General features: G+C 50.3%; 2 protein-coding genes across 4 annotated transcripts; both read right to left on the reverse strand.

Moving 5' to 3' along the window:
* Window positions 1-1147: 1147 nt before the first annotated feature.
* Window positions 1148-15561, reverse strand: TNFRSF13C (TNF receptor superfamily member 13C). Of its 3 annotated transcripts, none has more exons than XM_071551883.1 (5): window positions 15401-15561; window positions 9670-13641; window positions 6353-9555; window positions 5687-5887; window positions 1148-4029 (listed from the first exon to the last, which is right to left on the reverse strand). In XM_071551883.1, the coding sequence occupies exons 3-5, from the start codon at window positions 6495-6497 to the stop codon at window positions 3716-3718; spliced, it is 660 nt and encodes a 219-aa protein (XP_071407984.1). In that variant the 5' UTR covers window positions 6498-9555; window positions 9670-13641; window positions 15401-15561; the 3' UTR covers window positions 1148-3715. The 3 variants fall into 3 exon arrangements, with proteins under 3 accessions (XP_071407984.1, XP_071407987.1, XP_071407985.1); XM_071551886.1 differs by having other exon boundaries at window positions 5687-5845; window positions 15401-15559; XM_071551884.1 differs by having other exon boundaries at window positions 5687-5848; window positions 15401-15559.
* Window positions 15562-17945: 2384 nt separating this feature from the next.
* On the reverse strand, window positions 17946-25408 carry CENPM (centromere protein M). The gene is made up of 6 exons (XM_071549882.1): window positions 25332-25408; window positions 25037-25116; window positions 22020-22118; window positions 20906-20985; window positions 19777-19868; window positions 17946-19044 (listed from the first exon to the last, which is right to left on the reverse strand). The coding sequence occupies exons 1-6, from the start codon at window positions 25386-25388 to the stop codon at window positions 18919-18921; spliced, it is 534 nt and encodes a 177-aa protein (XP_071405983.1). The 5' UTR covers window positions 25389-25408; the 3' UTR covers window positions 17946-18918.
* Window positions 25409-27401: the final 1993 nt, after the last annotated feature.

Below are 27401 nucleotides of genomic sequence, written 5' to 3' on the forward strand. Positions count from 1 at the left end.
CACACAGCCCTGATCTTCTTGCAGAGAGTGGGGGGACTGGTGGCTGTGCCCAGAGACAGATGGTCCCTGTTGGACACTGGCCACCAGGGTATTACTTTGTGCATGGGATGAAATGGTGACTTACCATACCCCTCTGCCCTGCCTGCTGTCAGGGTCCCCCACCCACAGAAAGCCCCGGCAAAGTGGATCTGTGTGGGTCTGAGGGAGGTGCTTTAGGCTGGAGTATCTGGGCCTGTGGCTGAAGTCAGGAAACTAAACTGGTGGGTGATCCAGTGTGGGAGTGGAGAGGAGAGAAGAAAGTGAGGGAGAAGGACCCAGCTGAGGAGTCCGGCAGAGGAAAGCTGAGCACTTTGGAGGCTGGGGACTGTGTGGGATGGAGGAGGGTTTCACAGACAGGACTGGTGGCTGCAGAAGAAGACCCTTATCCAAATGTCTTCCCTCCCTGTGCTGCCATGCACTGTTGGCCAGCTGGCTCCTGCCTCTAGGACAAGGGATGAAAACAAACCTCCATCCCTAGGGACACCAAGGCTTCTTTCCTTTACCACCAGCATTGTTGTTGGGACTTCCAGGAGCTCAAATACACTTGTGACCTCTGCCATAGCAGGGTCAGTGGAGTTAAAATATCTAAAGAGATACCTGAGGTGATTTTGCAGTGAGGAGTGTTTTAGCCTCAACTCCTCCTGTTTGCCCAGGGGTTCCCTCAGAGTTTCCACTGTCTCTCTGAAACTTCATGGCCATGCAGCCAGGTGAAGCCTGGCTTCACCAGCCTTTCTAGAAAGTTGTGCAGGCAATGGGGTGGGTGCTGGGCTAGGGAGGAAGCACAGCTCCTGGCTCACAGGGGGAAGTGAGAAACTGCTGTGGAAAGTCAAAAGAAAGACAGGCAACTCCCCCCTCCTCCACCTCCCTGCAAAAAAAAAAAAAAAAAGACTTTCCCCACTCTTTGTCCTATCAGCCAGCTCCTGGTGTGGCCATGGGGAGATGCAGGTGGCCAGGGTTCCTAGCCATGCAGGTGGCCATGCACAGGGAATGTGCTGGTGACACCAGTGCAGAGCCTCTCCAGCTCAAAGACCTGCTGTACCGCAAGGACCACCATGCCAGAGACCCCTTAAAGCCAGGGGAAGGGGGACCCCATACAGACCTCTGATCACGCATTGGCAATGAGTTCACTTTATTCTTTAATTTTTACAACTATATTTTTCATCTTTATTGCCTCAGCTCTCTATGCAGCCAAGGTGAACAGACCCTTGCTCTGTATATAAGGATGGAGAGACACACAGAGGAGATTGCAAATCCAGTCCAGGCAGAATGGGCAGAAAAGGAGTCACACCACCACTACCAGCTCAATACAGCTGGTATTTGGGCAGGCAGGATATGGGGAAGACACCTCACATGCAATAACAGAGAGGAGATTGAAGAGACACTCACTGGCTTGAAGAATCCAGTGTGGATCAAATTTCTATGCTGCAAACTACAAATGCCAGTGGCATCCCCTACAGGGAGATGCCTGGCTTAAGTTCCTGCAGAAATGAGCACAGAGGTCCTTACCTGAGCAGAAAGAGAGGCTTCTTCAATAGAATTTGTATGGGTGTTTCTTTTTCAAATCACCACATTGTCTGGGGGGGCCAGCCCATTGATAAGGCTGGGCTGCAGCAGTCACTGAGAAGGAAGTGGAGGATGGTCCTGATGGTTCTGCGCCAGTTCCCTCTTGTCCCCGTCTCCCATGAAACAGGTTGCTCTGCCTCCCACCCGTAGTCCTTCTGCCAGCGCCAAAACATCCTCCAACCTGGCTTGGGCTCACTTTCCCCCTCCAGATGCACAAAGGTTGCTTGAAGTTATTTCACAGTGTTGGGTGCAGAGCATGAGGATGAGGAGATGTCTGATGCATGCTGTGGGAATATCCCTTCTGCAACAGGCAGCATGGCTATTGTGGATAACTGGGAGCCCAGCACTGGAGGCTCCACTGCTCCTGTCCATGAGCCACACACACCTGGAGCCCCAGGAGACAGTTGCTGGGCACATGGACTATCTCCTCCACCATCCTCAGCCCCAAGGCCAAGATGGGGGACCCATCTCGTCCTGGGTCATGCGGAGCCTCATCTGGATGAAGACTCACCTCTGCCAGTGTGAAGAGGAATTTTGGCCTTGGCACTTGTGGCAGTGCTTGGGTTTCCCATTATGTGACAGATACCACAAGTCTGGCTCTGGAGCCAGAGACAGGGGAGAAGAGGGAGGGTCACCCTTCAACAGCAGCATCTCTCCTGCACCCTCAGAAGAGAACTCAGGCTCGGGCAGGGAGTCACCTTCCCACCATCAGAGAGACACTCCCTCCACAAAGGTGACCCTACTAGGAACTATGGCACTCAATGGCCCATTGGTGCTTGGGGGCAGTGCCCCCACACCTTGCTTGGCTCAGTGTCCAAAGATTCCTGAATAAGGAAGCCTCCTCACCTAAGGAAGGGCAGACCCAGACTCTTGCTGAGATGGCGCTTCATGTAAATAACCCCCACAAGGCACTTCTAATTGCCTTATCACCTCCTCAGGGGCCAGCAGGGCTTCTCACCCAGTATGTTGGCTTGTCTCTGTTCAGCCAAGGGGATCAGCTGTTGTAATTACTGGGAAACAACAATCCCACACTGTTTCATTTCCGAAACAGAGCCCTTCCTGTGCAGTAAAGCCACTTGCAGGCAGTGAATAAAACCATCTACAGAGAAATGCCTGGAACCAGCAACACTGGCCAGCTCTGGCACACAGGCAAAGCCTTGAGGACACTCACATAAAATTAAGTCATCCTGCCTACGCTCGCATCACTCCCTGACTGGTTTTGTGCGGAGCAGAAATATCCATCCCAAGTGACACACAGTATTTCTGCAGCGACAGTGAGCTGAAGTGACGGTTGTCTGGAGCTGTAATGACAAGTTCATGGAGCTCCTCTAGACTAGCTGTCTCTGTTGCCTGCCCCTGGTCCTCCTTAACTTCAGGGATTGTAGGTCAGAGCAAGAACAATGTTTTTCCCCTCTTCACTGCTTGGTAAGATGGATTTTTTTTCCATCCCCAGGGTACCTGGCTGTGGAGGGGGCTCCTATGAGTGCCAGTGGATGCCTGCCACTGTGTGAGAGTGCTCAGGGAGAGGAGAGACCTGGATATTACAGAATGCAGAAGATGGGGCAGCAGGACTGGTAGATGCTGGATGTGCCTTGCTTCATATAGCCCCAAGTCTACTTTTATTGAAGTCAGCAACAAAAATGGAGCTACTGTGGAGGAGGATTTGGTTCTAATGTAACTCCCTGCTTCTGTCTCTATCCTCTTTTCCCCCTAATGTTTCTGCTATTCCAGCCCCATGTTCTCAAGCATTACCCTTACAGCAGCAGACCTGTCCTGGCACAATGGCAGCCTTGCAAATGGCACAGCAGTCCCTGACATGCTCCATCCTCATTGGTCATGTCTCCTCTGCCTCCGACTAATGGTTCAGCCATGGCAGTTGTTAGCAGTTCAGCGTAATTCGGCATGATCCACTTTGGCTTCTTCCAGGTGTAACTTGGGACTCAGCACAAACAAGAAAGTGGAAAAGGACAGTCATCTTAGAAGGCTGATCTTGCTTAGGGCAAAACCTGGACCTCAGAGAACTCATATCCGCAGAAGGCTTCACTTATCCCAGGAACAGACTGTGCGTGTCCGCAAGCAGCAGCTGGAGCACTTCAGCCCCATTCCCCTGCTCTCAGTCTCTCTCCTCTCTGGCGCAGTTCTGGGTAGTTTTGGTGGTGACCAGGGCTGTGGCCCCCAGCTCAGTGGCAGGCAGTGGGAAGCTGTGGTTGCATTCCTCATGCTGGGGGTACACAGTGGAGAGCAGAACAATGTCACCATCAGCATCGCCCTGGCAGCATGGCCTACGCTTTGCCCTGGCTTTCCCAGATGGCCCCAGTATCTTCAGGCCTCCATCAAGATGTGGGCATGGGTCTGGATCCAAGGCATCATCTCCCTCTGGCATGGCAGTGTCCTGGCTGGGCAGGGGGCTGTCAGTGGCCATGTTTGCTGGGAGGGGGCAAGAAAAGGGGTTTACTGGGCTCACGAAATGGGGTCAGGCAGGTCCCAGGGAGAGGGTCCTGTCCCTGGAGGGGAAGATGGATCTGGAACAGGAGGAGCCTGCAAGGTCCCCACCACTCCTCTCCTGCTGCAGAGTTGATGCTGCTTACAACTGATAGGCTTTTTCCCCCGTAAAAGACAGTAGGGAAGGGCAGAAACTTGCACTTCCACTTCAAGCCTTTTCACCAAACCCTGCCAGCAGAAGAGCAGCTCAGCCCATAGTGTTTTGCCCTCCCTGACTGCCTCCTGCTTAAAAATAGACTTGTTTACACACTTTGAATGCAGGCGTGTGCCTCCAGCCCCAAGCCTCCTGACACTTTCCGCACATCCAGTGTTGCAGCAGTGGGCTTGCTGCAGTGCAGCCATGGGGGGCGAAGGGGACAGGGAGGGCATGCAGCAGGGGGCTATCCAAGTAGTGCCTCCAACACTCTCCATCATGGACAAATCTCTCTTGCCACTGGATTTCTCCCTCCTCTTTTGTTCTTGTTTTTTTTCCTCGGCATGTGCGTCATGGGCTGTCACATAGCAAAAAAGCCCCGGGTAATGTCCCCCTACTCTGAGTCACTGACTGGCACTGCCAGAAGTGTGCAGGCAAGTCATAGTACAAGGACCAACTGCCCCTGGCCCTGCTGTCCCCCATGGACACTCATCCAGATGTTGGGGCAGTGGAGGGTGCCAGCATCTCCTGAAAGCAGCCCACAGCTGGGGGAATCCCAGGGAGCTATACCTCATGGGGGTCCTGGGGAGTCGTATCTCCTGCCCAGGGATGGGGAGGAGTGAAGCCAGGCAAGATCATTTCTGAGAAGTGTCCAGGGTTGAGTCAGTGCCAATGCAGAGGCCCTCAAGGGACAAAACATCTGCCCCAACAAAATGGGCCATCGTGGGGCACTGTGGCCTTACTCTCCTGGAAGAACCCTGCCAGGAAATGCTCCATCCCTATTTTTGGTGCACCAAAAATAGGTGCTGTGCAGGACCCTGTGCAGTGCTGTAGTGTCCTGTCAATGGAGCTGGCTCTGACACCCCTTCGGTGTCTTTGGGGTGCATATTGGAGGATGCATATTTGAGGCCTAGCTAAAACTACCACATGGACATCCCAAGTAGGAAAAGCAAACTGGGCAGTCAACACAGGACCCCCATTGCAGCACCACAGGGAGAAGCTGCTTCTGGAGCTGTCTCAGATGTCCACCAGTGACCCCACAACCCCCACTCCATCCATGGCCCTCTGGCTACTGGGAGAGAGGATTCTCATCAGTGAGTTTACAGAGCTCCTCACCAGTGCTCTGTATATGTCTCCTGTGGAGACGAGATCGTGCCAGCAGGTGCTTTAAGCAAGCGAAGGCACAGGGAGACCCAGCAAAGGGAGGGATGGCTCAGCATGATTGCCCTGGAAGTCAGGCACACACATAGGTTCCCAGGGAATGCAGGACACGGTGCCTCACGTGGTGACTCACCTGCTCCAAAACACCCTAGAATGCCTATTGACCCAATGTCAAGGTGGAAGAGCCAGCCTCGACAGGGATGTGCCTCAGCAGAGCCAGTGGCAAGTAATCCCACCTGCTCCAGAGTTCTCAGGGTGTTGTGAGAGGGAGAAGAAGAGGTTCCCTACCTTTGGCTTCTTCATCTGTCGCCTTCCTCTTCCTTTTCCACTTTCCCACCTTGCAGGCCAGAAAGCCACAGAGGGCAGCCAGAACCAGGATGAACACCACTGCCACCAGGACGCCAAAGATCAGGAAGGTGCTGGTCAGGGTGGGTGCTAGGGTGGGCTCTGCTGTGGGGCGAGATGCCAGCAGTGTCAGGAGTTGGAGAGCTGAGGGTAGGAAGGAGGGCAGCAGCATTTTCCACCTGGCTGGTCAGCCCTGGGGCTGCAGTGGTGGGGAAGGACAATGGCACTTAACTGCTACCCACCCACTACCAGCAACAAAATGTGTCCCTTCTTGATGGGACCCTTATCCCACCCCCTGCCATTCCTGGGAGATAGGATATGAGGACATCCTGCTCTTCCTGCCTGAGGCAGGCTGTGACCCCCACACTGGACTGGATCCCCCAGATTCTCCCTTCATCATGTTCCTTTCACTGGAACTCGTTGCCTTCTTCCCCTCTCCTCCTCCTCCTCCAAGTGAAGGCAACGCTCCATCCTCCATTGCCACCTCCATAGCCATCCTCAGGAGAAGGTGCCTTCCACCTGCCCACCCCTGGGGTGTCCCCAGCCTCCTTGGCCCACCACCACCTGTCCCTGAGAAGCTTGGACCCCAGCTTGTCCTTGTCCTCTTACTTGTGTTGTCCTTGAACAAGTCGGAGCACTTGATGCATGACCTGGTCAGGTCGTCAAAGCACTCGAAGGAGAGGCAGGAGTGGGCAATAGCAGCTTTTCCTGATGAGGACATGGCAGAGTGGGACTGAGAGCCCAGCTCTGGCATGGCGCAGCGGTGACAGGGCTGCCCGAGTGCGAAATCGCAGCGCCCCGGGCCCGTGGCAGAGGGAGATACAGTCTGTCGAGATGAGTCGTCTCCCTTGGGGCTCACAATCGCTGTGCTTGGCCTGGGGCGGATCTTCACGGGGAGGAGGAGTGCAAGCGCTCGAGCCCTACCCCTGCCTGCCTGTGAAACATGCCCTCAAACTACCCCTCTCCTCCAAAATATGCTTCTGAAATCCCTGCAGCCCCTCATGTACCTCAGCCACGCAGCGTCTTGTACCCAGCAGTCTGGTGCCCTTGCCTGACCTCCTTGGTCCTCAGTCTTCCCCTGCCCACCTGTGTGTTGCCCCCAGGCATGTCCCCCAGCCCACACCCTTCCTTGCTGACTGTGAAAAGCACCCTCAGCCTCCTCCAGTGTCTACAGGAGGCTTTCTTGTGCCTGGATTTTCACAACACCCCAACCCAGGGCCACAGATCTATCTTGGAAAATGCATAAAAGGACCAGAAGAGAAAAGTGCAGGGGCACTAACATTTCCCCTTTTAAAAGCTCCCACTGCCCCAGGACATGGCCTTTCAGGGACTGCTGTGTGGGCAGGCTAACTGCCATGTATTTTCCACCCCTGCTAATGATTGTACTCTCCAACACCTTGCTCTCCCCATCCTCTCCATCACAGACCTAGACCCCAGGGCTCCTCAGCACCATGTCTCATTCTCCAGGGTTCAGATCTGGCTCTGCTCAGTAACTGCCCAGGGCATGGACAAAGCAGGTCACACTAAGCAAGTCTGGTCCCCAGACCGTTGGAATGGACTAAAAAAAACCCTTAATGGTCTCAGGTGTTCCTAATTATGAGCGGGAGAAATGTCCTGCCACCAAGTATCCACACATCAAAGCTGGATGCTTGAGATCTGAAGAGATGCGTTTCACTGCTGTGGATGGCTCTCCTCCATTGTTGACAAACAAAAGTTACATCCTCTTTTTCTTCACTCCATAGGAAAATAAAAGGACTTCGTCACAGTTGCTGGCTGAGTCTCAGCTGAAGGAAGTGACCTGTCCTAGCCAGGAGATCCCTAACAGGGCTTTATTGCTGGAGTCACATCATTCCCACAGCTACACCCTCTGGGCTCTTTCTAGTGAGGCCTCTGTCACTTGCTGTCCAGGACCAAGGCTGGGAGAAGGGGAGGAGAAAATCCATAGGGTGCTCTGGCTCAAAGCTGACAGAGTACCAGGCATCCCCACTGGGCAACTGAGGTCCTCTGAGACAAGCCAGAAGACTTGGTCCCTGGATGTGCCTGCTCCTCTCCAGTGACTTCTGGGGAAGCTGAGCCCACAGCCTCCACATCCTACTCCCTGAAGCACGGGTGCGACACAGTCACCAACTCACCTCAGTAGATCTCAGCCCAAGTACAGTTCTTCTGTACCCCATGCCCTGCACGGCTGAAGCTGCACTACATCACATCTTCCTCCCTGCCAGCAGCATCCTCAGAGGGTGGCTTGCATTCCAGCACAGTCCCAGCCCTCCCCACTGGGTGCTGTGGGGCTCCAGGCAAGTCAAAGTCCCAACCAAAAACTGGTCACTGCCTGCCAATTCCTGTTAGCCATGATTTCACTTACCCTTCCAGCCGGTGTGCCCAGACACTTGCTCCCTCACTCCTGTGCCATGCCAGTGGGGATTGCTCTGGCAAGCCCGTGGGGGTGCAGGCTCCACTGGGGAGCTGCAGGAGCTCAGCTGTCATTCTTGCACCTGTGGCTCAATTATTCCTGCTCCACCTTTTAAGTACAACTCCCCCAGCAAGTGGGAGCACACCAAGCACTTCCCTCTCTCAGCATTGCCTCAGGCTCTAAAGGCAGGAATGGCCCAGCCAGGTCAGCACCCCCTGCCTTGATGCTTGCCTTGAACAGGCTGCACTCGCCCCTGCTGGTACCTGCCAGGGGAACTGAGCCAAAGAGTGGGATATGTCTCCATATCCCACTTCAGCTGGCTCTCTGCTTCGTGTGCATACCAAACAAGAAGTAGGGCTGGGATATCAGCATGGGGGTCGGAGGGACAAGTGTCAGCAGCAGGGCACTGGACTGGGAGCAGCTCTAGGTGGATGGAAAGCTGTGATGCAGTGCCATGATCAACAGCAGGGACAAAAAGAAAAGCCAAGTCTTGCTCCAGTCTACATCTGAGCTCCACAGTAGAGAGTCCTGGCAAGGAGAGGACACCCAGAATCCTCACTGTCCCCAGTAGGCAGCTTGCAAAAAACACCTTGCCTTCTGGGCTTGTGGGACTGGAGCCATGCATGGAGGCAGTCTCCTTTTCCCAAAAAGGTTTGCTCCTCCATCATTCCCTTCCTGGGGATATGCTTCTCCATCATTGCGCTCCGGCCCTCCCCCCTCAAATGCCCCCCACTGTGCTTCTCTCATGTCAATCACCTCTCAGTGACCCCCAGCCCCTCTTCACAAGGGTGCCACTGTAGGACTGTCACCCTGCCCCTCTTCCTCCCCTCTTTCCACACTGCTTGGCTTCAAGTGCAGAGTGGGAAATGGTTCCCAGCATCTGCTGTACCACACTTACAGATTAACTCTGTGACTCCTCCAGTCAAATATGTGCACTAGGGAAAGCCCAAACCAAGTAACCTACACATTGCTTTTGATGCGGAGGGTGAGATTTACAATAGCTGATGGCTCCCATTTCAGTACATGGCATGAGAACTTGAAGCTGCATGTCCTCCTGTGGATAAAGTGCTCCCAGGTGCTGCTACATGGAAGGATGTTGAAGCCTTATTTCTGCTATTGATCTTTCCCTATTCCCCCCATTTTCTCAACCCTCTTTATCATGCTCTACAGGTCTTCTATGCCCTCTTCCCAGACTGTATAGTTCCTTCTGGGCCAAGAAGATGATGTCTGAATTCACACATGATAACTCTTACTCATGGAGAAAATCAGTGCTGACTACCCCAGCAGCATTCACACGTGTGCCTGCTCACGAGCACAGCCCAGGCTCTGGGCATCGGCCGTCCTGCTCTTCACTTTCCACATCTTTGCCTCCCCTGCCCTTCGTAATTGTGGTTGATCATCTCTGGAATAGCAAAAATTAAAGCTTGGTGAGTAGTTTGAACTGTTTGCATCTCAAAACTGAATATGCTTGATAATCACAAAAATGCATAATTAAAGAGCAGAAAAAATGACTCACTGGATAAGGAAATGTGCTTTTCTTATCTCCTCTGCAGAGAAATGAAAGCCTCAGGAGTCCAGGTCTCTGGCTAAGTAAGTGCATTTATTAAACAAATAAATCAGAAAAGATATTAAATGAGTGATTTAAGAATTATGTCTTAATCGCAGACTTGGAGAGCTCAATTTCCAGTGTTGTTTGCTCCCATCCCGCACAGAGAGGGCTGGCTTTGGCTTCTAGGATCCCTGTGGTGGACATGGCAGTGATGGAGATCCAGGAGCATGGGGGGATGGAGGGATGTGTCCTGTGAGTGCTCATGCACACATGAGTGACTGGACTCATGTGAGTGGTTCCTCTGGTGTCAGGGGTGGGTGAAGTGACTCACAGACGCACTTGCAAAACCACGCACAGCAGAAAATATCCACTGAAAGTTCACCTTGTGCTTGTGTACACCGGAAACCCAGAGGCTTGTCGGTCAGAGAAGCTGTGAGGTGTTTACTGAGCAGACCCAGTTACCTCAGAACAAACCTCTAACGGTATGCACCCAACACCTCAGGAACATCTCGGCACAGTCTGATATCTGCCCCACATCCAGGTGGTGCCACCAGAATGCTTTGGCTGGAGACAGCCTCCAAAGCTCATTTGGCACCTCATCCTCACACCCCTTCCCAACACCCCTGCACTGGCTGGTCAGAAACATCCCTTCCTAAAAGGTCCCACTGTGCCTCTTAGGAGCAGATTTCTCAGAGTTCCAGCATAAACCTCCTCCTTGGGATCCACTGGGATGCCCCAGCATGGCCCGGCCCCATTTTGCTCTGCCTTCTCAATGCCAGTTTAGGGACAAAATCTGGGAAGCTTTTAGAAATAATGTGTGAAAGGAAAGGTTTCAAGAGATTCGCAGTCACCCTAAAATCCAGATCCCTCTATAGGTGCTCTGCTTCATATCAAGGGGTTTTGTGACACTGCTCAGCCACCTGCATGTGGAGTTTGGTGTGGCGAAGTGCCCCACTCTGCTGTCATTTGTTTCCCCCCTTCCTTGTTTACATGTCCCTGGAACTGTGCTTGTCCATAAGGCTAAGGAAAAATGGGCAGGTGTCCTTCGCTCCCTCTGCAAGAGGCCCTGGACTTCAGCAGGGGTAATGCTGAGCACCCAAATTAGGCTTTTCAGTGGGCTGCCTGTTGAAGAACCCTCCAAGGTTACAGACCAGTTGGTCGACACTGCCTGGGCTCAAACTCCCTCTGCCCATTACCCCTTCCTGCTCCATAAATCCCAAGAGGGACACAGCAGCACAGAGGGCATGGGGGAAACCTCATTTCCTTGATCCAGCCCTGGGGGAGCTGAGCCCTTGATCTCCCCTGCCAGAGATGGTGGGGAGAAGAGAGGGATGTTTCCAGCTGGTGTGCTGGCTGCTCTTGCTGCTCTGCAGTGTGGTGGGACTACTAGCAAGGCTTGTGTCCCCCACACCGCCCCAGCTCTTGCAAGCGCCTTCTCCATCATGTGCAACACACTGTTAGCTGCACCTGGCTCTTCTGGTGGATATCCCCATGAGCAGACAGTGCACAAACACTTTCCTGGTCTGCCTGCAGCAGGGATGCTGCTCCCATCCTCATCCTGAGGAGAGGTGGGAGCTTGCCCTGTCCTCCTTGGCTGACTGGGGGAGGCCAATTTACACCACCCCCACCTCCACCCAGTTTTTCCTATGGCTGGTGACAGGGAGTGTTGAAGTGCTGTGGGAGGGCCAGGCAGCACCTCCAGCACTGAAACAGAAACCAGTGGCTGAAGGCAATGTGCTGCCACAGGACAAACCTCTGAGCAGGTGGGTTCAGTCAGATCAGGCATCCCTACACTGGGGCAGTAATCTCCCCAACACTGACAGTGGGGAGCCCCACCACTGCACTCTCAAGGCATGAAATCTCCAGCAGATGACTCCAGGGCCAAAAATGAAAGCCTGCTGAAGGTGAGGAGCTGCCTGCCTTTGAGCACTCACAGCTTGCTCCAGCAGATGATGATGTGGAAGATGATGCTGTGGGAAGCGAATGGTTCTGCCAAGGCAAGTGGACATAATCCCCTCACCAAGATCCCATTTCCTGTCTCAGTGTAACACCTATAGGGGAGGTCTTGCCCCCTGCTATAGTCCACAGAGAAGGCTGCCCATCCATCCCCATGGAACATCTGGCCAGCACAGGTCCCTTGCTCATACTTTCCTTCCCCTTCCATGGCGCACCCACAGCACTGCAGAGGGCTGGACCACCAGAGGATGTAGACAGGCTTCCGAGGGACTGTGCAGCAACATAGTGTCTCCCATCACCCAGCCTAAAAATGCACATTAGAGTCTGAGGGCAGGAACAGCTTTATACCCCCTAATAATCTTGTCTCTAAGCTAGATAACTAGGACTGTAAATCCCTAGTGATAATCACAGCCACCATGCCTGCAAGCTCTCCCCCAGACCATTCATCTGGCTTGATGATGCTTTAAAGAGACATCTAATGAGGATAATCTGATTCAAATCCCCTCCTGCTTTTGGGCAGCAGAGCAATTCAGGCCCCCTCAAGCTCCTTCTTCCTCCATGACTGTCTTTATTTCCCCTTCTTATATGAATCACTGTGGGGTTTCCTTTGCTTTTTGCATTACTATTTTAAATCTTTGATATGACCACTGCAATCAAGATTCAGTCCCTTTAGAATCTAATTAACATGAAATCAGACTCACTTTTACTCATAGTCTCATAATAGGATGCTGGCCTCTGCTTCAGCTCTCACTTCAGGTGCAGGGAATATTGCAGCCTGCTTGAAAAATTCCCTCTTTACCTGATTCAATCAGAACCACTTACAGGAGATCCACACACACATTTCAAGTTTGGCAAGAGAGTCAAGCTTTGGGAAGTGGGGAAGGTCTCAATCACACTCAGCTTTCAGCGCAGAGCAGATGGTGAAGATTCTGACTATATAATTTATAGAACACCATCACTACGTATTAGTCCCATTCAGTGGCTGAGCTCAGCCAAACCACAGCTCATGCACACTCAAGAGGGCACTCATACAGGTGATGTTCCACATGCAATCTGGGTAAGAGGGAAGACCCAGGTTTTGAAGTAAGCACACGCTTTATGTTTCACCTCCTTCATAACACAGAGCAGAGGATGCAGTGCAGCAGTCCCCATTCTGGAGGGTTTTAATTTGCCCCACAGGCTGAGCAAACACTTTCCAGCCTGCAAACTTGTGTTTGAACTAGATCTGTATTATGCAACATCTGCATGCAAGCAACTCCCTTTCCCTTCTCAGGGAGCAGCTCATGCAACAGCACTGTGGATGCCAGGGCCAGGTGCTGGGGTTTGTTTGTACTTCTTGTTTGTAATTCTTCAGGGCTGCCGTGCCATGCTGGAACAGACTGGGCATGCAGCTTGCTGGGAGTCACAAAGCCCAAGAGGGATATGCAGCACTGCCACAGCTCTATATTGACAGTGCCTAAGCCTCCCTGCCCTGCCTTTCACCCAGACACATACACAGGGGGCTGCCAGGGAGGCATGAAGGACCTGTAGGTCTGAAGGGAGAATGGCTCAGGATGGCCAAGTTGGGTTGTAATGATGCAAAGGTACAAAGGGAACATAAGGTAGTAAAAACACTCCCTGCAGTGAGGAAAAGGCACCTCCAACCTTGTCTCTAAGGTTGTAGAGCTTTCAGTCCCCTGCATGGCTAAGAAGGAACCCTGGAGATAAGTGCACAAGACTGACACTCTACAGGTATCTAGTGTGCAGGCCCAGAGTGACACTGTGCTATCCCAGGGCTCCCCCAGCTCCAACACCTTTGATTCTCTGCTGCTTAGGATAACAGCACGAGGCACTGAGTCACCCCTCAGTCCCATGGGGGAATGAGGATTAATTAGTTGATGCTGGCACATTGCTTTGAAGAGAGATGCTCCACTGCTGCACGAACCACTGGTTGTTACATACTGAGCTGAGTCAAACGCAGCCCTGGCTTCACATCTGTGGTCTCTGGAAGAGTAAGTAAAAAGAATCAGCAGTGGGAGCCAAAAATTGAGTGTTCACACTGGGGTGGTGCCGCTGCTGCTGTCAAACCCAGGAGAGTGGGCAGCACAGAGGTTCAAGACAGCTTTGAGCTGTGCTACAAGGACTGCCAACCCTCAACAAACACACAGTGTTTCAACAACCCAAGGAACAAGGTAGGCCCAGCTGCAGCATGGCACTCTCACCCTGTCGCTGCAGGGTGAGCACAGGAGAGCTTCCATGGGAAGACAGAAAAGGAAAATATTTCATGTCGACAGGAAATAGGGAAAGCCTCCTTAGCATGTTTAACACTAGCTGGGATTTTTCACTTTTTCCAGTGTGCCTGAGCACAGGTGCTTCAGCTGGCCCTGGCACAACACGTTGTAGTGTCGAGAGGGTGGGGGGATCCAGAGGATAGAGCAGCCCTGGCACATCAGGGCCAAGTTTCCCAAGGGGAGGTGTTCTCTCTCATTGTTTTTGTCCTTGTCCCACCTTGGAGCTCCTTCCCATGACGCACAGAGCCCATGGGCCCCTTGCACCCAGCCCGCAGCTGCACCTGGGCTGGCGGAGAGGAGGCAGTCTGCACGTATGTAAAACATGTGCTCTCTTTCACACACTGCTGACTTCCGTCAGCAAAGGAGCCAGCAGGGTGGGGGGTTGGGTATGGTGCCTTTCTTGGCTCCTCTCAAAACGCCCCACCACATAGTCAGGCTTGAGAGGATGAGGGATGTCAGCATCGCAGCACGTATCAGCTCCCACAGAAGGAGCCCATGGCAAAGGAAACATGGCCCAGCACGGGCCAGGAGCCCACACTACTCAGCTGCTGGGGAGTCTGAGCAAGTCACATCATACCAGAGTCCCCTGTGCCCGACCTCTCTCATGCACCGGTTCTTCACAGCCAAGACAGCCCCTCCTGCAGAGCTGACCTGAGGGGATGCCATCCTGCCTGGCATCACTGTGCTGAATTAATATTTAACAATGAGGAAGAGATCCAGAGACTTTGATTTCTCCCACTGGCCAATTCAAGGATAATTGTACTGTGCAGGGAATTTCAGTGTTTCAGAGGATGGTTTTGTTCCAGTTCCCAACAAAACCCAACTATGCCGCAATGCCTGCTGAGAAGGATTGCAGCCCAGTTTCAGCAGCCTCCCTGCAGAAGTCAGGCATGTAAGCAGCACAAAACACAGCCAATCTCAGGAGGTGCCCAGCAGGCAGGTCCCACCAAACCCTCCCCCACAGAACTTAGGTAAAAGTCAAAATCTACTAAATAGGAAAAAATAGTTTCTTGAGTGTTTCCACACAATTCCAGATTTGTGACCCAAAGCAATGTCAATTTACCCTCATTACACCCCCTCAGTGGAGGCAGCTCCTGCTGTAGAAGCAGAGCAAGGCACACGTGCCCATTTCCATGCTAGAAATCAGCCACAGAGGTGAAACAAACCCAGTGTTTCTGGATCCTGGCTCTGGGCTGTGCCAGCTATTGCTTTCTCTTGCATATAAATCACTTTTCCCGACCACTGAAGGACAGCTGGCCACTGAATGGAAAGTGGCAGTTGTTCAGCAGCCCACAGCAACACTGCACACCAGCTTAGGGTGGGGAGTGGAGGACACTAAGAGTACAAACGAGACTGCCAGGGGATCTGGGCCAGCTGAATGGAAACAGAGCAGCTGGAATCCAGCCAAAGCCCAGAGCTCCTGGAAAATCAAGACAAGTTAAAAACCCCACAGGAAGAAACGTCTCTCTTGCCTTTGCCAGGAGAACAGGTAACTCTGCCACAGCTCCGCAGGTCAGCTCCAGGCAGCAGAGCAGGGGTCCCTTCTTGTCCACCACTGCTACAGACAGTGGTCACGATGAGAGCTACCAAGCAGCTCTTACACCTTGACCACAGCTGCTGAGCACCATTGCTGACGTAATCCACCCACTCCCTTCAAAGTACAGGTCTTGTCCAGTTTTAACCAGCTCCCAAAGCAAATATTAGAGGTAGCCTAGAATCTAAACCTCAGCTAGCAGTTTCAAGGTTAGGAAGGGAAAGATAAATCCCCAGGGCTGGATTTCTCTCTATCTTTGTTCCAGGACAGAAGGATCTTTTAATATGGGTGCCATATCAGTACACAGACTTTCCTGTTGGTATAGACAGAGCATATCATGTCTTAGCATGCTTAAAAGTTGGTCTGATTTAATTGCTGGTGCAGCAAAGTGAGGAAAAGAAACCCTCCCCTTGGAAAACCTGGGATAGCAGAGAGCTGTAATCCCAACAGATAATGCCAATCAAGCTGATTTGCACCAAAATCTTCTCACAGAGCACCTCTGTTAGCCACTCAGCCAGCAGGCTGAGGATACAAAATCTTTAAGTGACTGGACTGAAGCAAAAATCCTGTGGGTCAACCTGTCATAGCAGAAGAGACCATAGTACAACCACTCATGACCGAAGCTACATCAGTGCAACTGGTGCAAGGTCTTCTATACTAATTAAACCACTTTTACGCTAATTTTGCTGACATAACTGACAAACAGAAACACATCCACAAACTGAAACAGTCAAACCAGTGATGCTCATGGGTACTTTTGTCACAGAGGGGGATTTCTTTTTGAAAACCTCCAGATAGGAAACTGAGGCAACAGAGACAAGTGAAAGCAAGTAGTTCCAAAATGTTCCTGCTAGTTTAGATTTCAGTCAGCTTGGCAAGCTGTTTTGTGATGTTTGAACACAACAGAACCTGAGTCACTAGCCTTAATTCAGCTTCAGGCCTTTCATGCCTCTGATCCCAATCCAAGTACTACTTTCACAAGACCTTTATCAAACATTAGCCCTGGCTACTCCATCCAGATGAAAGATAGCCTCAGCTGCCTTGTCTGCTCTGGTAGTAAGGGCAGTGTTATGGCCTGTCTAAACTAATAACTGACAGTTCCTAGAGGTATTTACATAGTTGAAGATGTAGCTTTAGATGTGTCCCAAATACTTTGGGTTGTAAAACATGATGGACCTGAGACACAGTGTCATATTCTTAGATACGCTCCACTTCCCCTGCCAGTTCTAGTAAATACTTTCTCCTAAGAGTAAGAAAAATATTTGCCCCAAGGTGAAGCAAGATTCTGCTCTTAAGGAACTAGATTTTATTTTGTACCAGCTGAGATTCAGCCACCTGTAGGAAGTAAAAACAGAATCTTCTTTGAAAGTAGTAAAGGGAAGAAATACCACATCTGAAACGTAACAGTGGAAAAAAAACCTGTTGGAAGGTGCAGGAATGGACAGTAGCATGTGTGGGTTGCTACAAAGCATTCTGGACAAACTAAGAAGTTTCATTTTCACTAGTTAAGAAAGCACAGCGAAATTACTCGGGGCCAAAGGGATTTTACCTGAGTCTAAAAATTATTAGTCAACTGGAGAGTGACCTAGGAGATGGAAAAGTCTCCCTGCCTCACAGCAGTTGTGAAGAACATGAAAGAGTGGCTCATTTCATGCCTCATCCCTTCCTTCCCTCCCCCGGACTGCACCTGCACATCAAGGGCAAATCGAAACCAGTCTATTCTAAACCATGGTCTCCTTTATTTTGAGGGACTCAAATTGAGAGCGAGGCTAAGAGAGCATAACCAACACAAAAACTTGTTTCTCAGCATGATTTCCCCTCTCTGGTGGCCAAGTCCTGGTTAGTACCTTCACAGGATGGCAAAGCTTGCAGGAAGTAGGACATGCCCATTAAGCTTCCAATCCTCCTTGCACAGCCACGACAGTTTGCACGTCTTTCTCCTCTGGGTTTTAGCCAGAGTCCAGCTCTATTGGGCATCATAACACAGCTGAATGGTTTAGCTTCTTTTGTTCCAGCTGACAAACAACCTAGCCCTCCCCCGCCAGCAACAATACAACCGGAGCTGGGATTTGTGTGTCCTCTGAGCAAGGATACAGGCTTTGTGCCTTGCTGAGCTGTCTTTGCAAAGACTGCCAACACTCACAGCTGATTAAGCCTGCAGTGCTGCTTTCTGCTTTTTCTGCTCACAGACAGATGTCAGAAACAAGCTAACCGGAACAGCACACAGCTAGAGCTCTCCACCTAGGAACGCTAAAGGAGACTATTAGGGTTTAAATGAATTAAACCAGAGGGGAATTTAACATATTCTCTCTAAGCTGCATTTCTACCTGGCATGCAATTCTGGGTAAGAAACATCCCAGCATTTCAAGAAATACTATATTCTGGCAGGTGGCTCAACTTGATGTACAGGAAAAGCTGTAATTGGAAAGCTTTTGCCACCACCACGTGGCTGAAGCCACGAGTGCAGCACAATAACTAACTGGGAGTTCAAGCTGCCAGCAAGGTCCAGCCTTGCTGTCAGGGCAAACTAGGGGAAGTGTTCACAAGTTTTAGTGCCCATGCCACATACCTGACAAAGAAAATACAACTATTAAATAATAGTCATTTTATTAAATTGGAACTCTCAAATACTAATGACTTGCTGTAAGAATAAGGTACAACTTACTGATGATAAGAATCTGTTAGCACTGGGATTACACACAGCATATGCCAAACCTACAGAGACAACATGTGTGCTGTGGACTGTGCCCAGTCTGCTGCATCCAAGCTCTGCACAGCCCCAGGGGCTGGGTTGCTGGGGCTATCCTGGGCTTGACAGGTGGAGTCTTTTTCTTCAAAGATCTAAAAGAAAGCTAAAGTGTCGGGTTATCTTTAGTCCCTTCCTACCCAGTTAGGTGTCAGGCATGGAAATACTGAAGCCTTTGATGGGCAGCTGCTCACAGAGCTGGATTATTAACTCCCAAGTGCAGTCTATCTGGCAGCTGCAGGCCTGCCTTCTTTCCCCATTCCTCTCTTGGTGGAGAGACAAAACCTGGCAGCAAGGTTTCACACTAGTCCAAGGTGCTGTATTTCAACTGGAAGGAAGTAGGAATCTGCTGCCTCTTCTCCAGTACTTTGGAGATAGCCGCCTGTTCTTTCAATATTCTCTCAGAAAAACATGTAGGCTCTTGGCTACTGGCCACAAGGATGAAATTCAAACTTGATCACAAAATGGGGTTCAGATGTTAACAATGGATAAGCATCCACAATTCCAGCTGCTTTCCCCACAGCACCTATGTTACCCACTGAATAGGAATGAAGCTCTTCTTGAGAGATAAGCTACAAGGGACAGTTCTGGATGAGTGGTTGTGACAAGTCAGGCAAAAAGCTTCCCCAGTGAGATTCCAACTGCAGCAGCTTGAATGCCTGAAGTGAAAAAAAACCTGACAAATGTGGCTGAATTATCACAATGAGAAGCTAATCATCAGCAGATTTCCTCATCAGTAAGCCAAAGGACAAGGCAGAAAATCCTGGTACAAAACCAGCACAGATCCGTAATATTTGGAGGAGTCGTTGAGCAGTGGCAACTCGTACCCCTTCCAACTGGAAACAAAATGGAGAAATTGTTTACTCAATAGAAAAGAAGGAAAGAAGTCATAAAAGAAAGAACCAGAGCAGGCATAAGCAGCTAGCTACAGAAAACCCCAAACAGGCCTATTTGCTCCCCTAACATTAAGGAAGGTACAATGTTTCCAACTGAAAGCCCTGAAGGGCTTGCCAAAGGCACAGGTACTATCTGCTGGTAGGGAAGGATGGAATGATTCCATCCCTGAGGATGGAATGATGAACAGAGAGAACAGTGAAGTGTGCTACCACTGGATGCCAAACTCACTCCAGCTTTTCACAACCAGCAGGTAATAGGAAAGAGTGGCATATCAGGTGGAAACAGTCTGTGAAGCCACAAAGATTGGCTAATGGGAAGCAGTACATGGGCAGGGGAGTCACATGGCAAATAATAGCTGTGGGGCTCCCAGGAAGAAAAACTGTAGCAAGGAACAAGTGTATCAAGGCTTTGCATACCACAGATAACTTTTTTAGTTTAGGTTTGGCTTCCTGAGGCCTTGAAGTAGCATGGGAAGGAGCAGGTTACTAGAAGGCTCATTTCAAGGACAGACTGCTGTACCTCTACTGTTTTTGTAGAAACAGTCTGGTCTCTGACACTTACACAAGACAGCAGTGTATGTACATGTATTTATTACTAATGTAATGATGTTCCGAAGGATCACAGAGCAGTGAAATTCAGAAATCCCTCCATGCATCAAAAAAGCACCTTACCTCCAGCTCACAGAATAGCACAGGACTGCAGTAGGCTTCTCCCAGTTTACAGACGGCACTCGTGTCAATGCTGCAATAATTCACCCTGCCAACTACAAAAAAGTTTTCCAACATTACAAGCCCCATAGTCAGCAATCAGTAAAAAAAAGTACTAGGAAATTCCACAACCAAAAAACAATCCAGAGATAATTTTGAGAACACCATAGAAGGTAAGGCAACAGTGAACAGTACAACAGAATGATAAAAGGTTTGAAATGAAATTAGCACAGAAATCTCTCATAATACTCACATCAGGAATAGTATTGCCATATTACTGTTCATGTAAGATTGACATTTTAGATAAGGAATCAGTGCACCGCCAGCACAGGCAGAATCTTCCACTCATCATTAAGTCCTCCTGGCTCACATGGTATCACAGAGTGGTCTTGTTGCCAAGGAATTCACTTCATCAGGAGAGCCACAGTACAAGACAATGCTCAGACTCCTCCTCTGTCCCAGAACTAGGACTCCTGACTCCCAGACTCCAGGGACACAGCACCTGTTTCAACACTGAGCAGTACAGTCTGGGCCCTTCAGTTCCTCAGAGCTGAAGCAGGGAGGCTACATAGGAAAGCACCTTCTTTTCTTCAGGCAGGGAGACAGAAGGATTAGAGGCACAACAGGGCCAGACAGTGCACAGCAGGAATACCAGTTTTGTATTAAAACTATACTTAATAGTTTTGTAGCTCATTCATTTAGATCCACTTTATTATCACAGTATCATATGTTCCTCGCTGCTCGTTAAGACTATCATTAAGGCAATTTGCAAGAGCAGACAGAACAGACTTCTGCAGGGATACAGGAAAAAAAACAGTAATAAGAATCATATTCAGGGATTAGGGACAAAGGAGAGAGGTCTGACTGGCAAAAACAAAAAGGAGGGAGCAAGTGAGCATGAGACAAGAGAAGCATGTTTTATCTAAGAAAACAATAAAAAAAAAAGGCAGAGGAGTACAGAAATAATTTAAACAAAGTTCTTGACAAAAGCACTGGTTTACTTTGGTTTATTTCAAGTTAAGTCACTGTCCTGTTTTAAGAAAATCAGCAGTGAGTTGTGCTGCATGGAGGGGGGAAGAGGTGCCATACCTACCTCCAGTGACAAGAAAGCACACTTTCCCCAGGAAGAAGCTGGCATCCACATAAGCTAGGGAAGCTTCAACCTTCTTCAAGCTGTCAGAAAAGTACAGACAATCCAGTTGGACAGGGAGGTTAAACCAGTGCAGTAAGGACAACAGGAATAACTTTCAGAAGCACAATTAGAAAACCAGTGATGTTAACATCTGCTGATCTGTGAGCTCGCAGAGTTCTGCTCTGTGCTAAAAGCATGACAACAGAGACTTCTGTAATACCCACAGCTGTTTAATAATCCATAACATATCCTTTCTACTCAAGACTCAACAGTTAGTCTTAGTTTGAATGGTGTCCTCCATGACTTACAGCCACTAAGCATCCAAATTCATTAACATCCAATGAGACTCAGCACCACTTTGGCTCTTTCAGGAAGAGCTTGCCCACACATTTCTGCAGCACCATCTGTGCTGTAAGTATGCAGCTGGGCCTGTCATTTTTGGTAAATGAGAGCCCAGGATCATCAGTCACAAGTTAAGTAAGTAATAAAATGCTGACTTCTGTGCCTTAGCAAAGTCTTTACTTACTGCCTGGGGACGCAAATTTCATTTCTACAAGGAGAAGCACAAGATGATAGAATAGGGATCAATCCCTGCAGACTTTTCACTTTTGCCTAGAGACATCAGTAGTGCTGATCCCACTTGACCAGGAGTATCAGTGCACTGGGGACACAGACACAGCAACTGGCTGATTATTAGGTAGCACTGCCCAGCACACATCAGCCATCTGCACATTACAGAACTGCACAGCACCACCATCATTTTCATCTGATTTTACAGACAGCATCTTTCCAAAGCTCAGTTCATATCATCACATACCCAGATCCTGAAATACATTCTGCCTTCTCTGCTACGGCAACTTAGTGCACAACAGGCATGTTATTGCACAGAGCAGTTCAGTCCTAATCCACTGCTGGAGGCCAGAAAGCCACTACGTACATTACTGAGCATTTCCACCATGGCAAGCCCAGGGTTTGAAATTTGCTATTCAGCAATTCCACAGACTAAAAATGGTTTAGCCACCAATCCAAGAAAGAATATCAGTCCCCCCCTCTCATATTTTTGCCCTTCTTTTACCTGTATTTGCTTTTGATGTCAATCATAAACACAATCAGGTCTATCCTGGGCCGAAGGTGATCCCTCTCTGAAGGCAAGGGGAGGGATGTAGCAAGGTGGCTGAAAGATAATAAATTTGCCAGTTTAACCAAATAGCTTGACAAGACAGTATCTACTTGCCCATAACCACATAACCATTGCAGTTCATGAAGTAGCAAGTTACTAGGAACCCTGCTAATTACCAAATACGTGCTAATTGGAGAGATATAGTAATTCTTTAAGGGGTATTTATATCTTAGGCCCACTCACAGTTGCTGGCAACCACAATGGTAATCACTAGAAGGGCTGGTTATAATGGGAAGCTTATTAGAGCATAACAAGACTCACAGAAACATTTCCTGGGCACAGAACTGTATGGCAAGTCATTTTACTTAATTTGTTTTCTAACTAAGTGAACCCCAATGCTTTACTGGTATATTTTGCTGCCAACTTTCATTTAAAATGCATCAGTGCTTTCCCATCACATTCCAGAGACACTGCTCATATGCTCACACAGGAGAGGCTATCCTTCCAGGTATAGAAAAACCTTAAACCAGAAACTTATCACTAGTACAACTTTATAGATGAAGTTATAACTCAGAAAGAGCTGCTACTATAGCATTACACCCCTTTTTTAACCCTTTCACTGTGTCAGGAGCTACTAGGTTAGTTTAGGTGTCCTTCTACACAATACCACCACTGCTGGTACAGCTGTTGGAAGAAATACAGAGTGGGGACTTTTTGTGCCTCTTCCCACTAAAAAAACCCAAAGACTAACAACCACAGTCAACTAACTAAGAACAAAACAAAAAACAAACATGCAAACCAACCAGCCAAAAAAGGTTCCAGCAGTGCATTACTAGACCTTCCTCAGGGAAGAGCATTATCAGCACCTCATTTTGGAAGATCACCTTAAAGATAAATTGGACAGACAAGTTCAGTCACTCTCACAGTCCACTTCCTCTCTGGAAGCCAAGAGAGAAACACTGATTCCAATCTTTCTGGGAAGTATTACTTCTAGCAATTCATTCTTAAGGTCTTCACAGTTTCCCCCAGCAGTCACAGACCACAGTACACATTCCCTTCTATTAACCCTATGTAGTTTGTAGTTTTGTCTGCTAGTCTCCAAACAAAAGTGTTTTCTTTCTTTCATATAAGGAGGGTATGGACAGTCCCGTGGTGTAAAGGAGAGCACTCTGGACTCTGAATCGCAAGGACCTCAGTTCGAGTCTCTGGGGACCGTCCCCTGGCAGTTCAATGCCTCCCTGCCATCCAATCCTGTCACATCTCCGATGCTCAGCAGGGTCAGCCCCGGTCAGTACCGGGTGCTGTGACAGTCCCGAGGACTTCACTGTCACTGTCCAAGCTCGCTCGGCCGTGGCAGATGGACCTCAGGACTGAAACGGTGGGGCCAGTTCTGCGCACGCTGTGCCTCACCTAAAAATCCACTGTGCAGGCTGGAAGGGCACACCCACGTGGGGAGAGCCCTGCCCAAATCTGCATTCACGAAGTCTGGCCATACATAAGGAAGGTACAATTTAACAAAAACATTCTGCAACTAACATAAGAGATGAGCAAAGCGAGCTTGAAAGACACATTGCAACACAAACAAGCATATTAATTTCAGGCTAAATTTAGGGAGACATTGTGGTGAAAGTATCAGATCTCATTGTCTGGAGGAAAAAGAAAAAGCAACCCAAAAAAGGACTACATTATTTGGAATTCTGCTATATTTAAACCAACATGACTAGATGATGTCAGCAGCCTCCAGATATGCACTGCACAAGCCCTTTTTTCCCCCAGCAATGAGAGAGAAAAAAACCCCTAGCCCTGCAATTGCTCTCCCAACAGCTGTACCTGGCAGGCAGACTTGCCAGACTAGAGACCGTATTTTTTTATAATGTGTATAATCCCAAAGTAACACAGTGAGGGAAAAAAAACAAAAACACTGTCATGGACTTTGCTTTTGTAGCAATATTAATTCACAGACTTATCTTGCTCTGTAGCATGAGCACATGAATCTGTGCCTTTGGGCAGTTATGCAGTTGCAGTACCGGTAGCCATCTAGTTATGGCATTCCACAGCTCAGCAGAGGCTGCAGGTTTTGCACAGAAAATGGCGTGATTAATTTGCTGTTAATTAGCACAAATATCCAAGATGCCATAATCAGAGTAGTAGTTACTCCAATTAGCCAGTGGTACAACCCAGCTCAGGTTGCTTTTACTGCATAGCTATGGATTACAGCAGTGAAATAACACAAACACCTTCTGAAGAGCTGACTAAACTCATTTGGTCTTGGCAAGAGAGCTGTCAAGGACATTTTATTGTAAAAAGTTAAGTTAATCAAGCTTTTAAGATAGGACTTGTCATGCAGCTAAAGCTAAAATTCCAAGTGCATCTTAATAGCTCGAGGAGGAAAAGCACGTGTGTGCACACAAACCAGAACACAGCTATAATGAGCACAAAAAGCAATGGACATCTTTCAGGAACGCTTGTTTGGTTTCAAGTGCTTGCAAGATCTGTACTTGTCCCATTCTGTCCCAGGATGTTCAATTTCTGTACACGCCTTTCTCTCACATGAGGAAAAAAAAATCTGTGTTCCTCTTCAAATTTAGTAATCAAACATCTGTGCAACATCAGAAGGGCAACGATATGTGCATGGTGAATGAACGTGTGAAGTGCTACCACCCCTGTTTCCAAGCATACCCAAACTGCCTGCCCTGAGGGCAGAGGGGTTTGCCCGCTGCAGATGCGGCCACATCTGGGCAGCAGTGCTCTCTAGTGTTCGCAAGAGCGAGGTTTCTCTCAGAACAGAGCGCCCTGCAGTTCTGACTACCGCCGCGGGGGCGGAACCTGCATTTTAAACCAATTTCGGTGTGTGCACTCCTGAAGCAGAAGCTTTCCGTCAGTTTGGGTAACACTCGCCGATCTGCCTTGCAGCTCCCGGACCGAGCGGCAGCGCGCCCGGGGCCCGGCGCATCCCGCTCCCCACCACTCACATGCTGATCTTGAAGTTCTTCTTCTCCTGGAGCATCGCCTCCGCCAGCTTCTGCTGCAGCCCCTCGTCCGTGCCCACCAGCTGCGGGCAGAGGCGGAGAGCGCGGTCAGGGACAGCGGCCCGGCCCGGGGCCACCCCGGGGAACGTTCACATACCACGGGGGCGGGCCCGGCGCTGAGGCACGGCCCGGGGCGGCGGAGCGCACGGAACGGGCGGGCGCGGGCCGTAGGGCCTGGCCCGGGGAAGGGGAAGCAGAAGGGGCGGCGGGGACGGGCCGTGGCCGCCGCAGGACCTACCAGGATGGCGGCGGAGTTGAGCACCGGGAGCTTGTCGAAGGGCCGCAGCACCGACATGGCCGTGCAGGCAGCGCCGCCGCGATTCGAACTGCGCTGACGTAACCGCGGGGGCGGGGCCTGGCCCAGGGGGCGGGGGCAGGGGGCGCGGGCGGCAGGGGGCGCTGCGGAGCCGGGCGGGAGCACAGCTGGGAGCGCACCGGGAATGGTGTCCCGCTGGACAGGGATCAGCGAGGCAGCTCCCGGCGGGAGCACACCGAGAATGCTGTCCCGCTGGACAGGGATCAGCGAGACAGCTCCCGATGGGAGCGCACCAGGGATGATGTCCCGCTGGACAGGGAGCATCGAGGCCGATCCCGGCGGGAGCGCACCGGGAATGGTGTCCCGCTGGACCGGGATCAGCGAGGCAGCTCCCGATGGGAGCGCACCGGGAATGGTGTCCCGCTGGACAGGGATCAGCGAGGCAGCTCCCGGCACTGCGCCCCACGGATCACACCACGTGCCCGAGAGCATTCTCCAAACGCCCCTTGAACTCTGCCAGGCTTGGTGCTGCGAGCACCTCCCTGGGGAGCCTCTTTCTGAGGAACCTTTCTCTAATACCCAACCGAAACGTCCGCCAGCACAACTCGAGGTTATTCCCACGGGTCCTATTGCTAATCGCCAGGGGGAGATCATTGCCTGCCCCCCACTTCCCCTCATGAGGAAGGTGCAGACTGCGGGCACAGCGCCGGGCCCCCCGTGCACTCGGGTACCTCGTGCTGTGACAGACCACCAAGGATGGCTCATCGCCGTGACACTCTGCAAAGCAGCGAGATTCCCACCGCATTCGGGCGTCCCAGGGATCAGTCGTGCCTGAGGCACCCACGGGTGGTGACAGGCAGTGCTGGAGAGATGCTGAGGAGTAGGATGATGGCCTTACCTTGGCTATCTGAGGACATCATGGAGAGCCCGAAGTGTCTGAGAAGTCAAGCCCTTATTTCCATGGCTGGGCTGCCCCTTGGTCCTTGCTATGAGCTGATACCAGTTTGTTTGCACAAGGCTGAACAATACCAAAGGCTCCAGTAAAGTTCAACTGCCTCCTTATATTACTATTTGTAATGTGAACTAATACATAGAATCATAGAACTGTTAAATTGAAAAGGCCTCTAAGATCATCAAGTCCAACCAATAAACCAGCACTGCCATGTTCAAAACTAAACCATGTCCCCAAGCGCCACATCTACACCTTTTCAAACACTTCAGGGATGGTGACTCCACCACTTCCTCAGGCAGCCTGTTCCAACACCAGACCACCCTTTTCAGTGAAGAAATGTTTCTTGATGTCCATTTTAAACCTCCCCTGGCGCAAGGTGAGCTTGTTTCGTCTCATCTTACTGCCTGTTACTTGGGACAAGAGGCTGATCCCAACCTTGCTACAACCTCCTTTCAGGCAGTTGTAAAAAGCAATAAGGTCTCCCCTGAGCCTCCTTTTTTTCTCCAGGCTAAACATCCCCAGATCCCTAAGCTGCTCCTCATAAGACTTGTGCTCTAGACTATCAGCTTTGTTGTCCTTCTCCGGACATGCTCCCTCAATACCCTTCTTGTAATGAGGGGCCCAAAACTGAACACAGGATTTGAGGCATGGCCTCACCAGTGCTGAGTATGAGGGGAAAACGTTAACAAAGTTAATACACTCATCCTATCGAGACTGCTTGAAGGAAGGGAATTTCCCTAACACTGTATAGCATCAGCACCTGGCTTTGCACACTGAAATGTTCTGTGCAAGGTTTTGTGGCACCTTCAGCAGCTTCAGCCACCATCCTGCCCCTTCCTGGGCACCTTCCCTGTCTCCTCACTGGCTGGTCAACCTCTGCCCAGCCCCATGAAGCACTGCAGTCATGGAGGTTGAGCTTTTCTCACTCCAAGGTCAGAGCAGGAGGATGATGTGTGCTGATGTAAAGCCCTCAGAGATCCAGTGTACCTTGGTGGCCTGTGATCCACCTTGCTGCACCTCCTACTCTTTGCGTCATCCCTGAGTTTGGCTCCAACTTAGTGATAAAGGGGGTCCAGGACCCCTTCAGCTGCCTGCCGATG

Source organism: Pithys albifrons, chromosome 3 (genome assembly GCF_047495875.1).
Source record: "Pithys albifrons albifrons isolate INPA30051 chromosome 3, PitAlb_v1, whole genome shotgun sequence".
In the NCBI taxonomy this organism is placed as follows: domain Eukaryota; kingdom Metazoa; phylum Chordata; class Aves; order Passeriformes; family Thamnophilidae; genus Pithys; species Pithys albifrons.